Raw genomic sequence first — 20905 nt, forward strand, 5'->3', positions numbered from 1 at the left:
TTATCTGCGTCACCTATGTGGTGCGCGTGAAGTCCACAATTGGACGACACTGTCAACAAACCAAGCTTGAAACCTGGTTGAGGCTCTAAACCCAAATATCCCCTTCCAAAACCAACTTAATGCCCCCACTTGGGTCACAAGCCCACGTCACGGAGCCCGGCAAAAATTAATAGAATGTTAATCATCAGTTCAAATTCTACCTACAAAGACATGATCATGCGGTGGGATTACGCATGAGCTGTGTAAGCTTAAACATGATTCTCTCCATTCAAGTCTTTTCCATTTTTTCCTATCAATTCTGTCCAAAAAAAAAAGTCTTTTCCATTTTTTCTATTTCATGGTTAAGTTTTTTATATCTAACAGTGTACATACTATGACATCTTTACTTTTTAAGATTCCTAAAATTAATTTGAATCTACTAAAATAGTGACTTGGGTCTAGCTGACCCCGCAGGTTAAGTGGGTTGACTCTTTTGTGGTAAGGAAAAAAAAAATCTCATATTCTCATGTGCTTCTTTAAAACGAAAACAAAAAAAAAAACAAAAAATATATAATTTCCAACTTTGCTAGTAAATTAAATGAATTTTTTTTTAAAAGAAACTATAATAAGAAACTTCAATGACTCGTTTATTTTATATGCTATCGATTTTATATGGAGCTTTCTTCGGGATTAATATTACATAAAAATTGCTGAAATATTATTCTATAAATTCATCATTTATATAAAAAAATATTAAATATGAAAAAAAATTTATTAATGAAATTTGTGTAATATGTTTTTATTGTTATTTGTTTCTTATAGGATATTATTGTCCTTTTTAACCTCTTTTAAACTTCATCAAATTATCTCACTTAACAAATATGGCCTTATACATAATAGGATCTTTCCATTTCACTAGAAATAATAGAGAAAAGATTTCATAGTTGAGATTTTATTTCTTATATCTAATAGTATATAAACTGTTACATTATTTAAAATTTTAAATGATATGTACTGAAAATACATTTAAATATGTAATCTGAACTATTAAATAGATATATTTTAAAGACATATTCACATATTGTGAGAGACTATACATGTTTTTTGTGAGAGAGGCATTATACCTTCTTCATGAGACACGTACAAAACAAAAAATATCTAAGTATTCCTAACTATGATGAATCTCCAGAGCGAGGAGGATGAAAGGAATGAATATGGAGCTGATTCGCCAATCAAGGAAGTAACATACCTGCGATCCATTCTGCACAATGAGGATCAGCTTATAAACAAAGATGAACCCCAAAAAGTCCCTTGTCCGAAAGTCCCACCACTACTGCGAAAGAAAAAAAGAAGTAAGGAATATTATGATCCCAAGATTGTTTCTTTTGGACCTTACCACCATGGGAAAGCTGAACTCCGAGCAGCAGAAACGATCAAAACAAAAGTCGCGAGAAAGTTTATTTCAGAAAATGGCAAATCCATCGAAGACTTATACATTAAGGTGCATAAACTGAATGAATACGCTAGACGTTGTTACATTCATGGACGGAGCCATGTTTGGACTTGGGGGCAATGGCCCCCCTCCCTTTTAAAAAAAAAAATTATTATTATTATATATATTAGGTACTAATTTTAGCAATTTTGTTTTAGAAAATTACACTTTTGCTCCCTTAAAAATATCATTGATTCTTTTAAGAGTATTGTTATAGTTACAAATTTTTCTATAACATTTTTACAGATGGTTAAGGTAACAAATTCTTATTGATTCGCATTTGGGCTTACCATTTACATTATTAGCAATTTGTAAAAAGGTTTGCAGTTCAAACATTTTCCACATTTTAAAGACCATTAAAAAATATTTATATGTCAAAAATCTAAAAAAGAAATATACAAGTCCAAAAAAATTAGTACAACAACAAAAATTATCAATAGTAAAACTAAAAAAAATAAAAAATTAAGCCTGATCAGCCAATTTTACTTAAAACAAAAAATCTAACCCTTTAAAAAATTTTAAACAACTAGTAACTAAGCGACTAAGTAGCAACAAAGTCGAAGGCCAAAGTTATTGTATACAACCAACAGCAGAGCCGCCCCCCTAACTCTAAGTTCTGGCTCCGTCCCTGGTTACATTGATGGTTCAACGGGCGACTATAGTGAAGAAGCATTTGCATTGATGATGCTTTTGGATGGTTGTTTCATCATAGTTTTGATTGAACATTTTGTATCCCGAAAGCAAAGGGGGAATGAGTTTTCAATAATAAGAAGTCATCTAGGCATCTTGTCACTTCAGTATTTATTTCCAGACATGCTTTTGCTAGAGAACCAAATTCCTTTCAGAGTTTTGGAGGTTTTGATGAGAAATATTTACAACAATGAAAAGGAAGGGCTAACAATGATTAAGTCTTTCCTTAATATTGTGCATTGGGGAAAATTTCAAAATGGAGATACCAGAGACGAAGATATGCAGCCACCGGTTCATCTCCTTGAACTTCTAAAAATACAAATCTCCAAACATCATCCTGAGAAAGGCAAGCGAGCGACGGATATAGATATCACTCGTTATCTTCAATCATTTGGTTCAGTTTGTGATCTTCAAGCTAAGGGGATCAAATTCAAGCCATGTAATACTATTTCTCTTCATTCAGCCAAAAATAAAAAAACAAGATCAATTTCTCTTCGAGATGTTGAATTCAGATCAAACTTATTCTCTGGAGAGCTTAAACTTCCCCCCTTGATCCTTGGTTATGATTCACAAGTATATTATACAAACTTGATAGCCTTTGAAATGTGCGCTACTGGTACGCACCATAATGATTTTACAGTTTCATCTTACATCAGTTTCATGAATTCAATTATTGACAATCCCGAGGATGTGAAAGAGCTACGGTCAAAGCGTATAATTCTCCACACTCTGAGCAGTGACGAGGAGGTGTTTAAAACGTTGAAAGAGATATCCACCACAAACTGGCCGCAGGATTTTTATATTTACCAAGAAGTTAGAGAAGTTATTGAAAAGCACTATAATAGCAAGATAAGGACCTGGATGGCTGTAATAAGTCACAAATATTTTAGCTACCCATGGTCTGCTTTCGGTTTATTAGTTGCAGGTATTGCCATTGTTTTAAGTTTTCTGCAGACCATCTATACCATTTATCCTCAAAAAAATTAAGTGCATGGAATCTATTTGCAGCTACCTTTTAAAGCAGCTAGCGCATCTGAATAGCATACGTACCACTGGCTCGAATATTGGGAAGATTAATTTATTCTACCGCTTTTGTTTATAATTGTTAGCTTATTAATACAAGAGTAATTTTTCTTAGTAATTGTTGGGAATTTAGACTTGGAGATAGCAATAGGATGGGGTAGTGTCCAATCATGGGGTGTCCATCCCCGATTCATTCCCTCTTCCAAAATGGAAAAATACCTATACAAAGCAGGATCAAGCAGGTTAGGTTCTAGGGCAGGATTCAAGAAATCGTTTTAACCATATTGAGATGGTTCAAACATTGATTAGATAAATATGAAACAAAAAGAAAAATGGCGATTGTGTGAGAGTACTACATGAGAATAATAGAAAAATATTTCGGAGATGGTAATAAATGTGTATAATAAAGTACATTATAACTAGGATATACATATAAATAATTAAATTCTAATCCTAGGCTATTGAGAATATGACACATTATTATTTGTGGGAGACCATAAAGCTTGATCCCATCGGGCTTGAGCCGAGGAACATAAAGGCTCAACATAAAGGCCCAGATAGACCGAAAGGAAGAGCCGAGTGAAGAAGTAATTAGTTTGAGGAAGGTGGTCGGAGAAGGTTAGTCAGAGGAAGTAAAGAAATTCTGTTGACTGAACTAATCAGGTATTGATCCAAGGAAGGTAACAAAAACCAACGTGGATAAGAATTGGGAAAAACTTCCTGGTGAAACTACCAGTACTTCAACATTAAATGCACTACAACAACTAGGCAGACTGCATTAATGACCGGATGACACCTAAACAGTGCTACACAACTTGTTATTTGCCCAGCACAGCCTCAAAAGGAAGGGAAGAGAAGGATGTGACAAGTATCTGAGTTGCTGACTTATAATTTTTAATCCGTTTGGCAATTTTTCATTGGTCTTAGAAACACCACATGTGTGCTAAGTTGGAGTTTCAGAAACACTATGTACTTTCTCGTGGTGGTGGGTTTGACATGAGAACATGAAGTTTGCTTGGTTGCTATTAACCAACTTACTCTTGTTCTGGGTTCGACCTGCATTGTTGATTTATTTTATTTATTTCTTGTTTTCTGAATTTGATGGAGATTAGATTTGGTTGCTGGATTTGGAATTGGGGTTTGCTAGAGATTGGTTTGGTTGCTGGGTTTATCTCTTAGATTTGGGAAGAGCTTGAAGAACATGTTCTTGTGGGAAAAATAATGAAAGTAATAATAATAATTAGATTTTAGGTTTTTTTTTTAAATTTATTTCATTTTTTAATTTAAATTTTCTAAGCTGGATTTTTTTATTAATTTAAATGCTAATGTGGCATTAAAAAATGTTAAATATAATAATAATAATTATTTTATTAGCCACGTCAGCATATACCATGCCAACAATGCACTCCGTTTGCCACGTATGCATTTTCTGTTACTGGGTTGATGGTAGAGACCAAAATAAAATCGATTTTCTGATTTTGGGGACTGACCTAGGAGTAAAATCAATTTAAGGATCAAAACGAAAATTGACCCAAAATGTAAGGACCAAAAGTGTATTTCGCCTTAAGAATATTACTTATTGTTAGAAAACATGGAATGTTGGAATGCTTGTCTTGTTTCTAAAGGATATTAAGATATTGTCTTCATTAACTTAACGTGCTTTCTCTCACAACTAGGCCTATCCAGAAGTTGGGTCAGTTCGGTTTTGGACCCAATTCGGAATTGACCTGCCAACATCGGGTGGAAGGCGGAGGGACCCAAAACTGACCGTCGACATCAATCGGTCGAGTTGATTTTCAAGTTCGAGTGGTAGTAGGTTGGTTCAGTCAGTGGTGAAAGTTGGCGAAATCTGCAAACAAAAAAAATCGCTAGAATCTGCTTTGAAATAGTCGGAATATGCAAAAACTTTCCAAAATTTGCTAGGATTTGGCCAGATCTGGCTAAATCTCACCAAATCTGGTTGAGATCTTGCTAGATCTGGTTGAATCTCCTCGGATCTAAGTTGATCTTGCTGGAGTTAGCCGAATTTTGTATGTAGTATTAGTTGGGTTGGGTGGCTCGGGTTTTAGAGAAGAAAACCCGCCATTTGACCCACTGACATCAGTTCTTGGAGGCCGAAATCTGCCACTGACCAACAAGAGCATCGGTTCAAGCTGGAATCGGGTGGGGGTCGGGCTGTTTGGTCGGTTTGGTAAGTGTTGGTCGAGTTTGGACACCCTTACTCCCAACAAATCGGTAACCCCTTCTCTAATATTCTACTTTCAATTAATTAAGTAGAAGTTAGAGATAGTTAGTTTAGTCACATTTCTTTCTTTTGTAATTATTGTTTATTGGGGGGGGGGGGGGGGGGGAGAAGCTAAATAAATTTGGTATTCAAAGTGAAAATAATAACAAGATGCACAAGAATAAAAACAACATAACTCCATAAATTTTAATGGGAAAAGTTAATAGATATCAGGATGTTTGGTTCGCTTGAGATGTACCCTTGATGTGATGTACATTATGGTGATGTGATATTAAAATTTTTGGTTTATTTTATTTTTTCTAATATTACTATAATTTAAAATTACAAAATATATCACATCATCTTCCTAAACAATGTAATGTTGTATTCTTTGTATTGAGATTATATTAATGTAAGATTACAATAATAAAATATTACAGTGTAATGTAATGTCACGACGAATCAAATGCTCTCTAAGAGTATGGTTTAAAAAATATTTTTAAGATTTTTTTTATATAAAAAGAAAGAAATATTTTAATTTTTTGATAATTTTTTTATATTTCACATAAAAGTCATATAAACACTTTTGTAGAATGGTCTAATCAAATACTGTAAGGGCATTTGTTAACAAGAAATTATCAATAGAACAATAATTGATTTAGATCTAAAGTAATGTTAATGTGATGACTTATATGTAGCCTTATAGGTTTGTGCCTTCCCATTAAAGTTACCAAATAATAATGAAAAAAAAAGGAACTCATTATAAATTTAATGAGCCAAATTGATATAAAAAAAAAAAAATGGTGATCAAATAAGAAAATTGTGATGAAATGTGATCTTGGTGGTGGCGGTGGCTTCCCGATAAAATTAGCAAACAATAAATAAATGGATTCAGGGGAAAAGAGTGTGAGTGTACATTTTCCCGCCAAATGAAAGCAGCGCGCCAAATATCTTAAACCCAAAATAAAAAGGAAAAAAGAAAAAGAAAAGCCCGTCTATTATCTTAAATAAATACGAGTAGAATAGTAGTACTCCTTCTCTTTCTCTTTCCCTTTCCCAAAATTCATTTCAGCAAAAGCAAAAAGAAAGAGTCGAATGAAGGGAGGGACAGTACAAATAAACTGGCACGACACGAAGCCAGTCCTAACCCTAGATTTCCACCCTCTTTCCTCCACTTTAGCCACCGGCGGCGCCGATTACGACATCAAGGTCTCTCGCTCTCTCTCTCTCTCTCTCTCTCTTTCTTTTATTATTATTATTCACAACTTTTACATTTTCTTTGAGTGTTATTTTTAGCCAATGTTGCTCACTGTGTTCAAATTATGAATTGCTCAATTGAACGATAAAAACCAACATATATAATTTGTTTTTCTTATTTAATCTGTGAATCGGTAACGAAATGAAGCTGGAGTTCTCAAGTACTCTTGTCAAGTCAAGTCAGACTAAGAATTGTGTGTTTGCTTAATATGTTTCAGCTCTGGTTGATAAATTCAGACGAAACAGAGAAGAAAGGCCCAACAGCTACCTACCAAAATAGCCTTTCTTACCATGGTTCTGCTGTTAATACCCTTCGCTTCTCTCCTTCTGGTAAGGACGCACCAATTCTTTTCAAATTCATACGTTTCGTTAAGATGTGGATGGTTAGCATAATTTCTATTGCAATTCTACCAAACTATGCTATCACGAAAAATACATTGCATCTATGTCGTCTAATTACACTCCCCAGCCAGAATACATTTATCTAAACCTTTAAAACTATAGGAATCTTGCTTCAATTGGATATCGCACATGAGCAGTGTAATGTAAAGCGTGAAATTAGTAGTACACATTAGCAATAAACCCATCTTCAAATTCAATGGATGCTTCATGTTGTTTCTAATATTTTGATTTTTAATTTTTTTGTTATCTGAATTCTTAAATTAATCTTTCGTGCCAAACTTCTTCAAAGTGTTTATAGCAATGAGTCCAGCAGTGGTTTCTACTAGTTAGTTTGTAATTTAGTTATCTGCATTTATAATCTTGGTGATGTTTTTTTAATGCTGGAATTGATATCACTCTTTTATATAATGCAGGAGAACAACTTGCGTCTGGTGCCGATGGTATAATTCAATCACTGCAGCTTTTTTCTTTCTCAGTGCATTATCTATGCTAATTCTATCATTGCTTTAGCAAGGCAAGCTAGGAAATTTTCCTTGAACCGACTTTTCCTTTTTCTCAGGAGGTGAGCTGATCCTATGGAAGTTACACCCTACAGACACAGGTCAAACATGGAAGGTTTTCAAGACTTTATCGTAAGGCTATTCATCTGAGTTTTATTTTTTTTATTGAGCTTTTGCATGCATTCAAATTGGTTATATGTAAAACAAACCAGGTTTTTAAATCTAGATTAGACTGCATATTGACAACCTAAGCCACTTTTTCATTTTTATTTTAATACTGACAAAAAGAATCAGTTAAAGTCCAGATAGGAATCCTGTCCTTGAACCACTCACATTCTTGACATGGGCAGAGCCAGCGGGGTTGAGGGGGACAATTGCCCCTCCCGACTCCAGTCCACCCAATGAAAGTCTCCTACAACACAACAACAACAACAAGCCTTAATCCCAAATATTTGGTGTCGGCTATGGATCCCCAATAAATTAGCTAGGGTTGGCTGCATGTATTTTCAATGAAAGTCTCCTGTAAACCAATATATATATATATATATATATATATATATATATATATATATATATATATATCAATGTTGTGATTCTGCATTTAAAATAAAAATAAAAACAAAAGTGAAATATGTCAAATTTAAAAAAAAAAAATTACAAAATAAAGAAACACTTTTTAGATTGCTTTTAGATTTGTAGTTTCCAATTTTTAACATTGATTTATATTCTCACTTTGCTCTTCAGTATTCAATTGACATGTTCAGATTTCTTATATATAAATTAATCTTTTCAGTTAATATTTTATTATTAATTGTTTTGCTTACCTCATTTAATTGTATCAAATGTATTGTAGTTATTTGAGATTATGGAGAATAGATTTTATTGAGTTCCAAGAATCTTAAATGAACTTGTATAAAGATGATTTTGTTTTTTGTTTTTTTTAACTTCTTGCAAATCCTTGCTTAAGAAGACAGTTTTATTCCCATCTCAATAATTAAATTCTTGTTAAATTGTATATTGTTTTGTTACTTATATCAGTTAACTGTTTTTCAAAGTTATCTCAATCGTTATAGACATCAACACCTCTGAATTGAATCAGTTTCTCCTCAACAAATAAGTTCTTAGGCCAATAAAATCCTACCTAATGGGGTATGGGGATATGGGAGATAGTTGGAGAGGTGACAAAGCCTTATACTTTTCATTACAAAACCAATAAACTTTTCTTTTAATCTTAGCCCCCCTATATTAAAATTTTGGCTCTACCACTGATTCTTGGGATCCAATTTAAAGCTACTTAACCAATCTTATCATATTTCTGAATATATATATATATATATATGTATATATGTATGTATGTATAAATAAATAAAACAAAACAACTTATGTTGAAATAGATGTAAATTTTCAAATGAGGAAGAAAACATCGGTTAGGTTTGGTGGCCCAAGTTGACTGTAATTTGTGTAAGGTTAAGTTGGGCCTGTGGTGTTTGAATTGAACCTTATATCTAGATACCAAATATGAATTCACTTGCATTCTGGATTTGGAAAGTTTGGGTATTATTTTCGGAGATGGATTATATGCTCATTAATGGCTATTTGTGGAATAGATTTCACCGGAAGGATGTTCTGGACTTGCAGTGGTCGGCTGATGGTGCATTTCTGATTTCTGGATCAGTTGATAATTCTTGTATCATATGGGATGTAAACAAAGGTTAGAAAACAATACATAACTTTCAGAATGTTTTGATTAAAAAAAAGTACAGAAAATGTCAGTTAAAATGTTTTGTTTTGTTAATTCGTATACTTTTTGTGAATGATTCTGTTCTTCAGGTTCTGTCCATCAGATTTTGGATTCCCATTTCCATTATGTTCAAGGTGTTGCATGGGATCCATTGGCCAAGTATGCTGCTTCCCTTAGTTCTGATAGAACTTGCCGTATTTATGTTAATAAGCCTCAAACGAAAGCAAAAGTCTTGGAAAAGAAGAATTATGTTTGTCAGCATGTCATTTCCAAGGCAGAACAGCCATCGGTAGATGATTCCAAGGTAATGAAATACTAGGTCATCTCTGTTTTTTATGTATTGTAGACAAGTTGTCACTTGTTATAAGTCTCACAATTTACATATGGTTTCTGATGCAGTCTGTGAAAAACCATCTTTTTCACGATGAAACATTGCCATCTTTCTTCCGAAGACTAGCTTGGTCACCTGATGGATCATTTTTACTTGTGCCTGCAGGTATTGACCCAATTAAATGTCCAATCCAACCTACTGTGGACTTATGTAGACAAGTCCTTTTTCTTTGAATGTTGGTAGTCTTAGAATTCTTGAAAGTAACTTGATGAAATCATCTGGTTGCTTGATGGGATTTTCATTAACACCTTGGAGTCTTCCTATAAATTTCCAATTATTTATCATTTCAAACTGTTTGTATGACAACGTATTTGGTAGATGGTTGTTATCTTACTAAAATTGCAGCCTTTGTTAGTTGTTTTGGTAGCCAAAATGTAATTGTGGTTGTGGTTTCAAGCGTTGACTTATGTGCCTGTGATGTCAAGACTTTTAACCTGAATTAGTAGATGAGGGTTAATCTGCTTGTTAATCATTATTTTATGTATCATCACTATATTTCTTTAGGAAACTTAACTGGTAGGACTGTTAAATCTGATTTATATGGAAAATAAAGGTTTTTTAGCATCTAAAAGCCTACATGGTACCTTCTACTCTGCTAGTACATGGAGCTTGTGAGTGTGTTTGACTTGAACATTGGTATCCAAATTCCAATTATAACGTGGCCTTTAATCCATTTTGCCCAATTATTCCTACATCAATGCCATTGAGTGAGGCAAAGTGGACAGAAGATAAATCATCTTACATTTATATGAATTTTTGTGATTTTTTTTCCTAAATGTTATCTTGTTCTTGTTGTTGTACAAGTAAGAAGCCATGTATTGCCCAATGATTATTTCCTTTTACAATGACTACATCCTTTTCTGATTATACTCTATTTTACTTATTTGATCACTCTTATTAAAACTTTTGCTGGTATTCCACCTTTTTGCTTTTAGGTTCTTGCAAACTTTCGCCTGCATCTGAACCAGTAAATACAGCTTATGTGTTTTCAAGAAAGGATCTTTCAAGGTAAGATATTTTCTCTAGTCTTATTCACTTAGTTCTATAATATTATGTATTGATATTGAGCCTGATATCTCTTAATGCATGGTCAGCTGAATTAATAGCAATCTATGCATTTCAATATGTGATAACTGTTTTAAATAGTAAAATAAGTTTGAAGGAGACATTCTTTTGTCTGGCAGTCATGTTTTCTCAAATTCCTGACATGCAGGCCTGCTTTACAACTCCCAGGTGCCAGTAAACCTGTTGTAGCAGTTCGTTTCTGCCCCATAGGTTTTAGCCTTCGGGGTTCAAATCCAGGTACCCTATTGATGGTCAATCTGTAGTTTCAAAACATGATTGTCGGACAATCTATGATTGTAATTTGAATTGTCTTTGGTAAACTGTGCAGCTGCAATCTTTAAGCTCCCTTATCGCCTCATTTTTGCGGTGGCCACATTGAATTCTTTATACATTTATGACACAGAGAGTGTTCCTCCTATAGCAATCTTGGCTGGTCTTCACTATGCAGCCATAACCGATATTGCATGGTAAATTATACACTAGTTCGCATGCAATATGCTCTTTTGATTATTATATTTAATAATACTTTCTGGGTGGTTTTGAATGGCTATTGTTATTTCTGTTGTAGGTCACCTGATGGTCATTATTTGGCATTATCCTCCCAAGATGGTTACTGTACTTTACTAGAATTTGAGCATGATGAACTGGGATCACCTGTCTCTTTATCAGGTTTGCTGTTCTTTTTTCACTTGGTTTTACTTTTTACTTTATTTTCCTCTTTCGCCTACAACTGTTTTGTTCCTTCCCTAATTTATTGTTTCAATCTGCTCTAGAATATAAGAAAGTAAAGGATGAGAAAAAGAACCCTGTTCAAAAGCCAGAGGATATGTTGATTGATTTGACGACAAATGATAGCGTTGTTGCAGTGGATAGCACAAAACCAAAAGCAGGCAACAATGAAGGAAAACAGGAATCACCAAATAAGAACCCTGTTCAAAAACCAGAGGACATGGTAATTGATGAAACTACAAATGATAGTGTTGTCACAGTGGATAGCACAAAACCAGAAGAAGGAAACAATGAAGGGAAACAGGTACCACCAAGCTCAGCAAGTACTCCCATCTCAACTAAACCAGCTAAGAGGCGTATTACTCCCATCGCAATTGATCCTTGATCCTTGATAAATGCAGTGCTCACCTCTGTAAATTTTAATGTAGCCTAATTTGAAGGTTTCATTTAGAGGCTGTAGATTTATCAATAATTTTCTAATGTAGGATATATGATATATAGGGGAACCAATTAGCTCCTAGTTATAGGTGCTCGAAAAATGATATATATATTTTTCTTTTAATTTTCCCAGGAACCAGAGTTTTTTTTTATAGTAAATTTTGGTGAGAGATCAAGCCAATTTTGTTATGTATTGGCTTCTAATATTGAAAACCTGGTCAGATCAAATCATATTATGATGACCTTTGCTACTTTGGGTTTGTTCATAATTGTTTCACTTCTCTTGTGGTTGCATTATGTTGGGTTTGTACACAATTGTTTCACTTCTCTTGTGGCTGCATTATGGGTATACACGGTAAATGAAGTCTTACATTAAATAATAATAAGAAAAATAATTAATTAATATAACATAATTGACACATACACGTTGGGTTTAGGTTTTTTGAGTTAAAGGGTGTCTCTAATAGCTACTATGAACTCAACTTTCACTCTATATGTATTCTGAATTTATACATCATTATGCAATGCAAAAGAATTTAGGGTAAATTGAATTTTTAATCTCTCAATATTGGGCTTTCTGCAATTTTGGCCATTAGTGTTAAAAAGTTCTAATTAAGCCCTTTAAGTTCAGAAAAAGGAACAATTTTGTCACCTTTTTTTTTTTTTCCCCCACTTCTTGCTGTCTGAACTCTTCGAATGGGGTGTCTTACCATTCTGTTACTAGATATATTCCGAAAATAGATAGATGAGTTTTGTTACATTTAAAAGTTTGATGTCAAAATTGAACCTCTTGATTTGATAGATGAAAATCAAACAGCCCATATATTTAAGGAGCCAAAAATGCAATTTACCCAAGAGTTTATATATAATCATATAATGAAAACCATTAGACTATTTTTTCAGGGGAAAAAAAAACCACTAGACTAGAGTAGTCGACCAATTGAAAACTGATTAAATGAATATAATCATCACTCTCATAAGTATTGTCAACATGTGGAAGAACGTAAATTAAATAAAAAGTGAATACTTTTTATGATAGTTTTTCTCATTTTATTACATAAAAAGTTATTTAAAAAGTTATTTAAACGAATAAACTCCTCACTCTCATGATGTCGTGTGAGCAAATGCGATATATTATTAAATTTATATTAGATTTACATGATTTATAGTTTCTCGACTTCTATATCATCTCTCTCTCTCATTATAATTGTGGGGGGCGAAAAGATCCTGATGAGAATGTGGGCCTTTTGGGCCGTGTTAAGGAAGGCCGACCTGCTACTGGGTTTAGAATTTGTTGGTACTATGGGTCGGCCCATACGCCAAGGGTCCGAGGATCCAGCTGAGCGTGAACTTATCCTCGGACGGACACCGAAGAACTCGGGGTTTCGCAATAAAGATTAGGGGATGACACGGTTAAGACCAATGATTAAAAGGGGTAAACTCTAGAATGCCCCAGAAGCACTGGTGTTGAAGAAATGTCAAAGATAAAGGCTGCTACCTCCACATTAAAGACCCTGCACCTACCACCCTGGCCGCATTGATGGGGAAGTGACACCTGAACAGTGGAAGAGAAACTTCTGGTTACTATTCAAAGGCACTGGGAAAAGAAATATCTAGGTTAAAGGGGAGGTAAAGCAACACGTGTAAAAGGTATTCAAGAGAGTAGTATTTAAGGGGGAATCTAAGACAGAAAGAGGGGATCTCCCTTTTTGAAACCTAAAAGAAAGAGAAAAAGAAGGAGAGAGAAATTGTATAAGAACAGTTCTCGGCTTACGTCCGAGCAGATTGATTCATAGCATTCTTTGTTGTTTTTAAGTGTTTATCATTTTTAGCTTGCTATTTAATCCTCAAACACTTCTAACCTGGGTTTCAAGCCCACACTCTACAAATTACATTGTTTAAGGCTCGTTGGGCCTGAGCCCGTAATTGTTCTTGGGGCCAGGTGCAATTGTGCACTTACAATAATAAATATTAATAAAACTTTTTTCATTGCTAAATTAACTTTTGATTTAAGAATAGTGCCTTTGCATGAGAATTTACTATTAATGAATATATTTTAAAAGTCATTTTTATTTTAATTAAAATGATTTCGACTTGAAGGATTATTACTTTCATGCTTTATTTATGTTGTACTATTTTCTGTTAACCTTATAATATCATGAAAATTTATTTGAAAGTTAGTTTCAAATTTTTAGATATTTTTAAGTCAAATTTGCTAATATTTACAAATTTAATACCTTTATTTTTATTTTTATTAATTATTAAATTAATTATCACATCATTACAGTTCAATTTTGGTCCAAACTTAAAAATCTTGAACATCTCCTTTTAATAATTTTTTGAACAGTTTGGGTCTAAAAATCATGCATACAATATCCCTCTCAATTACATATTCTATACATTCTTAATATGCATTTCAATTTTTATGCCAATCAAATTTTATTTACTATTCGATCCATAAACTCATCTTTTATGAATTATTTTAAATATAAAAACTTGAATTTAAACAATTGATTGGTTAGATGGTTATTGATCTTTGATCATTTTGAAATTTTGTAAGCATAGAGAATATACAAAAATAATGTAATTCAACGCTGAATTTGTCAAAATTAGATCCAATTAAAAAAATGTTGGGTAGACATTTTATATAAAATTTGATCCAAAATTTGATCTTTAAGAAAACATCTTTTAGTTTAAAAAAAATAAAAATTTCAATTTTCAAGAATATAATTAATTTAAAATTATATAAAATATTGAATATTCATTACAAAAAGGCAAACTTATGAAATTATAAAAATAGAATAATAGACAAATAAATTGAGAATATACTTGTATGATTTTATTTTGAAGAAGGAGATAAAGATAAAGATAAATTTTGACATTTTGTGTACTCAAAAAAAAGAAAAAAAAAAAATTCAAAACCATCCCAACATGGCACGAGTTTAGTCCTCCGTGGAAGTCAAAAAGCAGGAAATTACGGAACAAGATCCACACCTGATTATAACTCATTCTCTTCCCTCCAAATCCTCATATGAACGTTGGAGTTTTAAAACTTTGAAAAAAATGTCTTACAATGCTGCTTTTTACTTGTCTTCCCTACTCAGAAACTGTGTCCCACTCTCTGCAATTTCCCAAGCTAAGCAAACCCATGCTCAAATCCTTGGCCTTGGCTTCCTTTCCAACGTGACCCTTCAAACAGATCTCTTACTGTTCTACTCTAAATGTGGGGTTCTTCAAGATGCCCGCCAAGTCTTCGACAAAATGTCTGAAAGAAATATGTACTCGTGGAATATAATGCTCGCTTCTTATGCTCAGAATTCTCTTTTTTTGGATGCTATGAATGTTTTTGATGATTTTCTGAAAATGGGTCTTCGGCCTGATCATTATACAATGCCTCCAGTGTTTAAGTCATGTGTTGGAATAGGAGATGCTTTTTTGGGTAAGATGCTTCATGGTTGGGTGATTAGGCTTGGGTTTGAGGAATATGTTGTTGTGGGAAGTTCGGTTTTGGATTTTTATGTGAAATTTGGTAATTTAGTTGATGCAAAGCGGGTATTTTCTAATATGTTGTCTAGAGATTCTGCGGTTTGGAATTCAATGATTTCAGGATTTGGGAGGGCTGGCTTTTATGTTGATGCTTTGAATTGTTTCAGGAGCATGCTTAGTGAAGGAGTGAATATGGATTCTATGTCGATTCCTAGTATTTTAAATGCTTGCGGACGGGAAGGAGACTTGATGAAAGGAAAGGAAATTCATGGGCAAGTAATTAAGAGTCTCATATTTGATGGAGATGTCGCAATTGGTAATTCATTGATTGATATGTACGCAAAGTGTGGATGCTTGCATGACTCAGAAAAGGTCTTCAGGAACATGCGTGAACTGAATTTGGTAACTTGGACAACATTGATATCTTGCTATGGTGTTCATGGGAAAGGGGAGGATTCTTTGGCTTTGTTTAAGAAAATGAAGGATTGCGGGTTTAAACCAAACTGCGTTACACTAACAGCAATTTTGGCTAGTTGCAGCCACTCAGGTCTCATTGATCAAGGCTGGAAGATTTTTGATTCTATAAGTTTTGAATATGGATTGAAACCCAGTGTAGAGCACTATGCCTGTATGGTGGATCTTTTGGGTCGTTTTGGACATCTAGAGGAAGCACTTGGATTGGTGAAAAACATGAAGTCAGTGGCAACAGCAAGTGTTTGGGGTGCCCTACTTGCTGGTTGTGTGATGCACAAGAATGTTGAAATTGGAGAAGTTGCAGCTCTTCAGCTTTTTGAATTGGAACCTAGAAACTCTGGTAACTATATAGCTTTGTGTAGTATTTATGATTCTCTTAGTGTACGCGATGGTGTTTCAATAATCAGAGCAAAGATGAGGAATTTGGGTTTGGTTAAAACTCCTGGTTATAGCTGGATGGCCATTGCAGGGAAAATGCATAAGTTCTATCAAGGAGACTGCTCTCATCCTCAAACTAGGATGATACATGAAATGTTAGATCAAATAATTAAGACACCTACGTTGCCTGATGATTGTGGAAGCTACCTTTGAGTAAAACCATGGGTTGCTAATTTAATGTCCTTTGCAACATAAATATGGCCACATTTTTTATGGTTCTACGTTATGAGGGTTGGTAATTGAACCATTTTTCTTTAGCACATATAGAACAGATGGAGGATTCATTTTTCTTTATGCAAATGCAACTGTGTCGCACATCAGCATGACTTGTGAATATATGTGCAGAGCTATGGAACATATGCAAAGTGAAAGAGTCAGATGGATCTTGGATGCACTCATTTAAGGGTAAAGTTCTTTATCTTAACATATATGTAATCCTTTGTTTTTTGGGTTTTTGTTTTTTGTATCTACTGTTAAATTAACGATTGTCCCAAAAGTTTAAACTATTGAGATATGGTAAATTTAATCATTTAACCACATATTTCTAACACTTTCCTTCTCATGTGAGCTCAAACTCTCTTTTAATAGGTGAGGTCCAACACGTGGGATTTTAAATGGGAAGTAAAGTGGAGGAGACATAGATCAAACTCAAAACCTCCTGCACTGCTTTCATGTTAAATTAACAAATATGGTAAATTTAATCTTTTGACCCCATACTTCTAAGTTGTAACATAAATTCTAACAAGTTAAATTACCAATTCTTCTAAAAGCTTAACCTATTAGGAGATGTTAAATTTAATTATTTAACCATGTATTCTAATACTACCCCCTCGCGTGTGGGCTCAAACTACCTTTTAATAGGTGAAGCCCAATACATAGAATTTTAAATGGAAGGTAGAGTGGAGAAGTCAATGATCAATCATGTCTAGTGCCAATCAATCATGTCTCCCAAACCTCAAGTGGGAGATTTGTGCATCGGATATAACCTTAAAAAAAGAAAATGGTAAAAAATCTACATTCAAGAATAACAAACAGTATCCAATCTTTCACCATTTGTTTGTTTACTGTCAGGTCTTCTTCTGCCAAGTGTCAACCTTCTTACATTCTGGCAAGCAGCTTGTGTTACTTTGTGCTTCTGAAGGTACACTTTCCATCAATTTGACTAAATGTTTCATTTTAATATTACCTGGTAATTAATAATTGTTAAACAAGACTCTGGCTGAATGGTGTCTACCAACAGAAGTTCTAGAGGAGATCTTTCACTCGCCAAATTTAGCAAATGTTATTGGGTTTTCAAATTATAAGTATTCTTATTAAATTGTGAAATCTTAAATGAGGGGGGTTGTTGACAGGGTAAGTTCGCCATATGGTTCATTTTCTATAGCAATCTATGGTGAAAGACAGTTAACTACAATACACTAGTTTCTGAGGGTTATTATTATTATTTGCATTTCACATTTCTTAGTCCACATGTGAGTTGTTATTGAGGATATCACTAATTGGATGTTCACCAGACTTCTATGAAAATTAAACTATCAAACACTATATATGTTTAGAATTGGAGAGACATTTGAAAGGAGATAATCCTACTGTAGCCTACTTCTATATGAGATGCTGTTTAATCATCCTCTTGCCTTTAGGTCTTCATAATTATTTCACTGGATGAGAAATAGTGATAGGAAGCTTAAACTGCCCCTTGCCTCTTCATCCAAATATACTTTAGCCCATATTTTAAGGATGAGGTTATAATTGGCTACTTCACAACATATTCACTCTTTTTTTTTTTTTTTTGCCCCACGGCCAGGGGGGGGGGGGGGGGTGGTTAAAATTCCAAATTTAATTTCAATTAGCTATGTTAATCTCATAAAAATGATTTGAAATAAAATAATACAATAATATTTAAAGTGACCTCAGTAATGGCTAATATAATTAGTAAGGGTTATATAATTGCAAAAGACAAGTATGATTTAGACCAGATTAACCTACACTGAGTTTGATCGAATGTTAATGCTCACAATGTGCAATAATTGCTCGTGGGGTTGTTAGCGGCTATTATCAAAATTGATAATACACCTGAATTACCTATAAAAAAAATGATACCCCAAAGTAGAACTGAGTTTTTTATATACATATTTTAAATAATTTATTTTTAGAATACAAAGGGCATGTCAAGGTATTCTTCCACAACCTTTACAGTTTTTATTCTCACAAAAAACTAGTATGGGAAAGAACAAGAAATTGTAGTTTGTTTTCTCAGAAAATAGTGGTTGTAAATATAAATTATTTTGTTGCTTGTGACATTTATTTGTGTAGCTTTGAATCAGGCCTTTTGCTCAAGATGATTATGACTGGACACGGAAGAGGATGCTGCCGCTTGAATAGCTTGAGGATGATCCTTTGCAGGATTAATATGTGGACTTTCACTCACCTTCTCATTTTTCTTGATCTCTTCCTCAATATGCAAATCCTCTTCGATTGATAATACCTTGATTTGTTCACCATGTGGGCCTGGTATAATGGCTTCCTGAACCTTTATATGTTCATCAATATTTATAATCTCAGTTTTCTGAACTGTTTTTTTCTTTCTTTTCTTAATGAAGCAACACAGAGCAACTGAAAGGAATGCAAGAAAGAATAGTCCACCAAGTGAGACAAAGACAATTACAATAACAGTAGAATGGTGTCCTGGTGCTGGTGGTGGAGAAATAGGATTGGGCGGTGGTGGTATCACAGTTGGGGAAGGGGGTGAAATGGTGTGGGGAGGTGGTGGATAGAAAGAATGATGGGGTGGTGTTGCTGGTGGTGGAAGTAATGGCCGTGGTGGTGTAATGGGGCCATGGGGTGGGTTACCGTGAGGTGGTGCTGCATTTGGAGGTGAGGGAGGATTATGAGGTGGTGCCACCTTTGGAGGGGATGGAGTACCATGAGGTGGTGCAGCCTTTGGAGGTAATGGAGGGTTAGGAGGTGGTGCCACATTTGGAGTTGGAGGAGATGGAAAATTATGTTTAGGTGGTGGGGCCGCTTTTGGAGAACTATGAGGTGGTAGTACTTTTGGAGGGAATGGAGGATATTGGTGGGGTGGTGGTAGAGGAAAAGATGGGTAAAAATTGTCTTTATTTTCGCTAGGAGCCATTTCAATGTGCAAAAGTTTTCAGAGTTAATTGATAGATTTGTGCAGGTATTGGAAGATGGACAACAAGGCATGTATTCAATGCCTATTTGTAGTTCCTTAGTACGGGTTTGAATTGTTTGATGTTTTGAATACTTCACACTTCAAAGCCTTTAGTAACTTGACTCCCATGCAAAGATTTTGCAGTGTTGTCATTGATTGTATTGAAAAACACTTAATTCTACTTAATTTATTATTATTATTACTATTTTTTTTTTTCATTTTGCTTTCTATCGAAGTCTCTTCTTTACAAATAAAAAAATGTAGGTTGGGTTGATTAGTATTGTTTTCTGCATTGAACGAATCGACATATAAACTTACTAATTTTTTATCACCTGCTGATTATGAGGTGAGGTATTTTAGGAACTTGTTTTTTAAAGCGTACCAGCTTTAAAGGAGGATTTTACCTATTCAACTGCTGCAAGGGATTCCTGACCCTATTTCTGCATTCACATTTAGGTATGTCTAATTTTTTTCTAATCCGTTTCGTTAATCATTTGAAGATCGTATGGTACAATCTGGGCCAAAAAAAGTACGGTACAGGGAATGAATACCCTAATTGAAATATCAGATCTACTAAGGGGCTGTACATTAGGCATTTTGGAACTCTTGAGCAACCGCATCAGTTTCGGCCAAATTTTTCCGTCTATTTTACACTAACAATCTACTTCTTCTATTTTACAAGATCACTTTTACAAAACACCCACATCAGAATATTTATTACACTTTAACTTATTTAAATAATATTTATTATTATTATTATTATTTTATTAATAAATATCTCTTTATTAATTTTTTTTTCCACCCCACAAGTCTCAACCGCGGCTCTTTCTCCCAATTGTCATCTGCCTCTACTTCTCTAGTTCTCCCTAAACTCTTTTCCTCACTCAAATCTCAAACCTAGATCAGCGGCAGTCGGTAGCAACCTCACGGTGGTAGATCGGCAGCAACCTGGCGATGGCAGATTGGTAGCAACCTGGAGGAGCAGATCGGCGGCAGATCAGTGACAGATCGGGGCAGACCCAACGGGTTTTCCAGTGGGTTTTTCATGTGGGTTTCTGTTGGATTTTTCATATGGGTTTTTCGTTGGGTTGGATTTAGTTTTAATTGATTTTGGTTTGGCTTTGGGATGAGTTTTTCTTCGGGTTTGGGTTGATTATGGTTGGCGGTGCTGGGTTGCGGTGGTGGTGTTTGGTGATGTTGAGTTGTGGTGATGTGGGTGGTGGGTCTGTGTGGTTGGCGTTGTGTGGCTGTCGCTATGTGGCTGGCGCTGGTGCTGAGTTGTGGTGATTGAGTTGAAGAGAGAGAGAATCAGGGAAAGAGAGAAATAATATTAAAATAATATATAGAAGATCTACAGTAACTGTGCATATATGCACAATTTTAATGTAGCTTTGTGTATAAATG

General features: G+C 34.3%; 4 protein-coding genes across 8 annotated transcripts; 3 read left to right on the forward strand and 1 right to left on the reverse strand.

Annotated features, from left to right (window-relative positions):
* Positions 1-2284: 2284 nt before the first annotated feature.
* On the forward strand, positions 2285-3966 carry LOC142625187 (UPF0481 protein At3g47200-like). Its single transcript, XM_075798882.1, has 2 exons — positions 2285-3086; positions 3848-3966. The coding sequence occupies exons 1-2, from the start codon at positions 2285-2287 to the stop codon at positions 3964-3966; spliced, it is 921 nt and encodes a 306-aa protein (XP_075654997.1).
* A 2471-nt stretch (positions 3967-6437) lies between these two features.
* Positions 6438-12182, forward strand: LOC142623719 (chromatin assembly factor 1 subunit FAS2). Its single transcript, XM_075797170.1, has 12 exons — positions 6438-6617; positions 6884-6995; positions 7481-7507; positions 7627-7699; positions 9175-9278; positions 9398-9612; positions 9708-9804; positions 10635-10707; positions 10913-11001; positions 11093-11231; positions 11333-11433; positions 11538-12182. The coding sequence occupies exons 1-12, from the start codon at positions 6504-6506 to the stop codon at positions 11876-11878; spliced, it is 1485 nt and encodes a 494-aa protein (XP_075653285.1). The 5' UTR covers positions 6438-6503; the 3' UTR covers positions 11879-12182.
* A 2728-nt stretch (positions 12183-14910) lies between these two features.
* Positions 14911-18792, forward strand: LOC142626458 (pentatricopeptide repeat-containing protein At3g26782, mitochondrial-like). Of its 5 annotated transcripts, none has more exons than XM_075800280.1 (5): positions 14911-16231; positions 16675-16734; positions 16918-17020; positions 17401-17470; positions 18654-18703. In XM_075800280.1, exons 1-3 carry the CDS (start codon positions 14995-14997, stop codon positions 16941-16943), a joined length of 1323 nt encoding a protein of 440 aa, XP_075656395.1. In that variant the 5' UTR covers positions 14911-14994; the 3' UTR covers positions 16944-17020; positions 17401-17470; positions 18654-18703. The 5 variants fall into 5 exon arrangements, with proteins under 5 accessions (XP_075656395.1, XP_075656394.1, XP_075656393.1 ...); XM_075800279.1 differs by having other exon boundaries at positions 16918-17332; positions 18654-18693; XM_075800278.1 differs by lacking the exon at positions 16918-17020 and having other exon boundaries at positions 18654-18792.
* LOC142626460 (uncharacterized) lies at positions 18433-19503 on the reverse strand. Its single transcript, XM_075800285.1, has one exon. It carries the CDS (start codon positions 19460-19462, stop codon positions 18650-18652), a length of 813 nt encoding a protein of 270 aa, XP_075656400.1. The 5' UTR covers positions 19463-19503; the 3' UTR covers positions 18433-18649.
* Positions 19504-20905: the final 1402 nt, after the last annotated feature.

This window comes from Castanea sativa, chromosome 2 (assembly GCF_040712315.1).
Source record: "Castanea sativa cultivar Marrone di Chiusa Pesio chromosome 2, ASM4071231v1".
Lineage (NCBI taxonomy): Eukaryota > Viridiplantae > Streptophyta > Magnoliopsida > Fagales > Fagaceae > Castanea > Castanea sativa.

What these genes read in the sequence shown, in the direction of transcription:
- LOC142626458 (XM_075800276.1), top strand. Translation starts at nt 14,995, where the DNA reads ATGTCTTACAATGCTGCTTTTTACTTGTCTTCCCTACTCAGAAACTGT.
- LOC142626460 (XM_075800285.1), bottom strand. Translation starts at nt 19,462, where the DNA reads ATGGCTCCTAGCGAAAATAAAGACAATTTTTACCCATCTTTTCCTCTA.
- LOC142625187 (XM_075798882.1), top strand. Translation starts at nt 2,285, where the DNA reads ATGCTTTTGCTAGAGAACCAAATTCCTTTCAGAGTTTTGGAGGTTTTG. An exon ending in TTTCGGTTTATTAGTTGCAG is followed by an intron (nt 3,087 to 3,847) that starts GTATTGCCATTG and finishes TGAACTAATCAG; the next exon opens with GTATTGATCCAAGGAAGGTA.
- LOC142623719 (XM_075797170.1), top strand. Translation starts at nt 6,504, where the DNA reads ATGAAGGGAGGGACAGTACAAATAAACTGGCACGACACGAAGCCAGTC. An exon ending in ACTTGCGTCTGGTGCCGATG is followed by an intron (nt 7,508 to 7,626) that starts GTATAATTCAAT and finishes CCTTTTTCTCAG; the next exon opens with GAGGTGAGCTGATCCTATGG. An exon ending in TCAAGAAAGGATCTTTCAAG is followed by an intron (nt 10,708 to 10,912) that starts GTAAGATATTTT and finishes CCTGACATGCAG; the next exon opens with GCCTGCTTTACAACTCCCAG.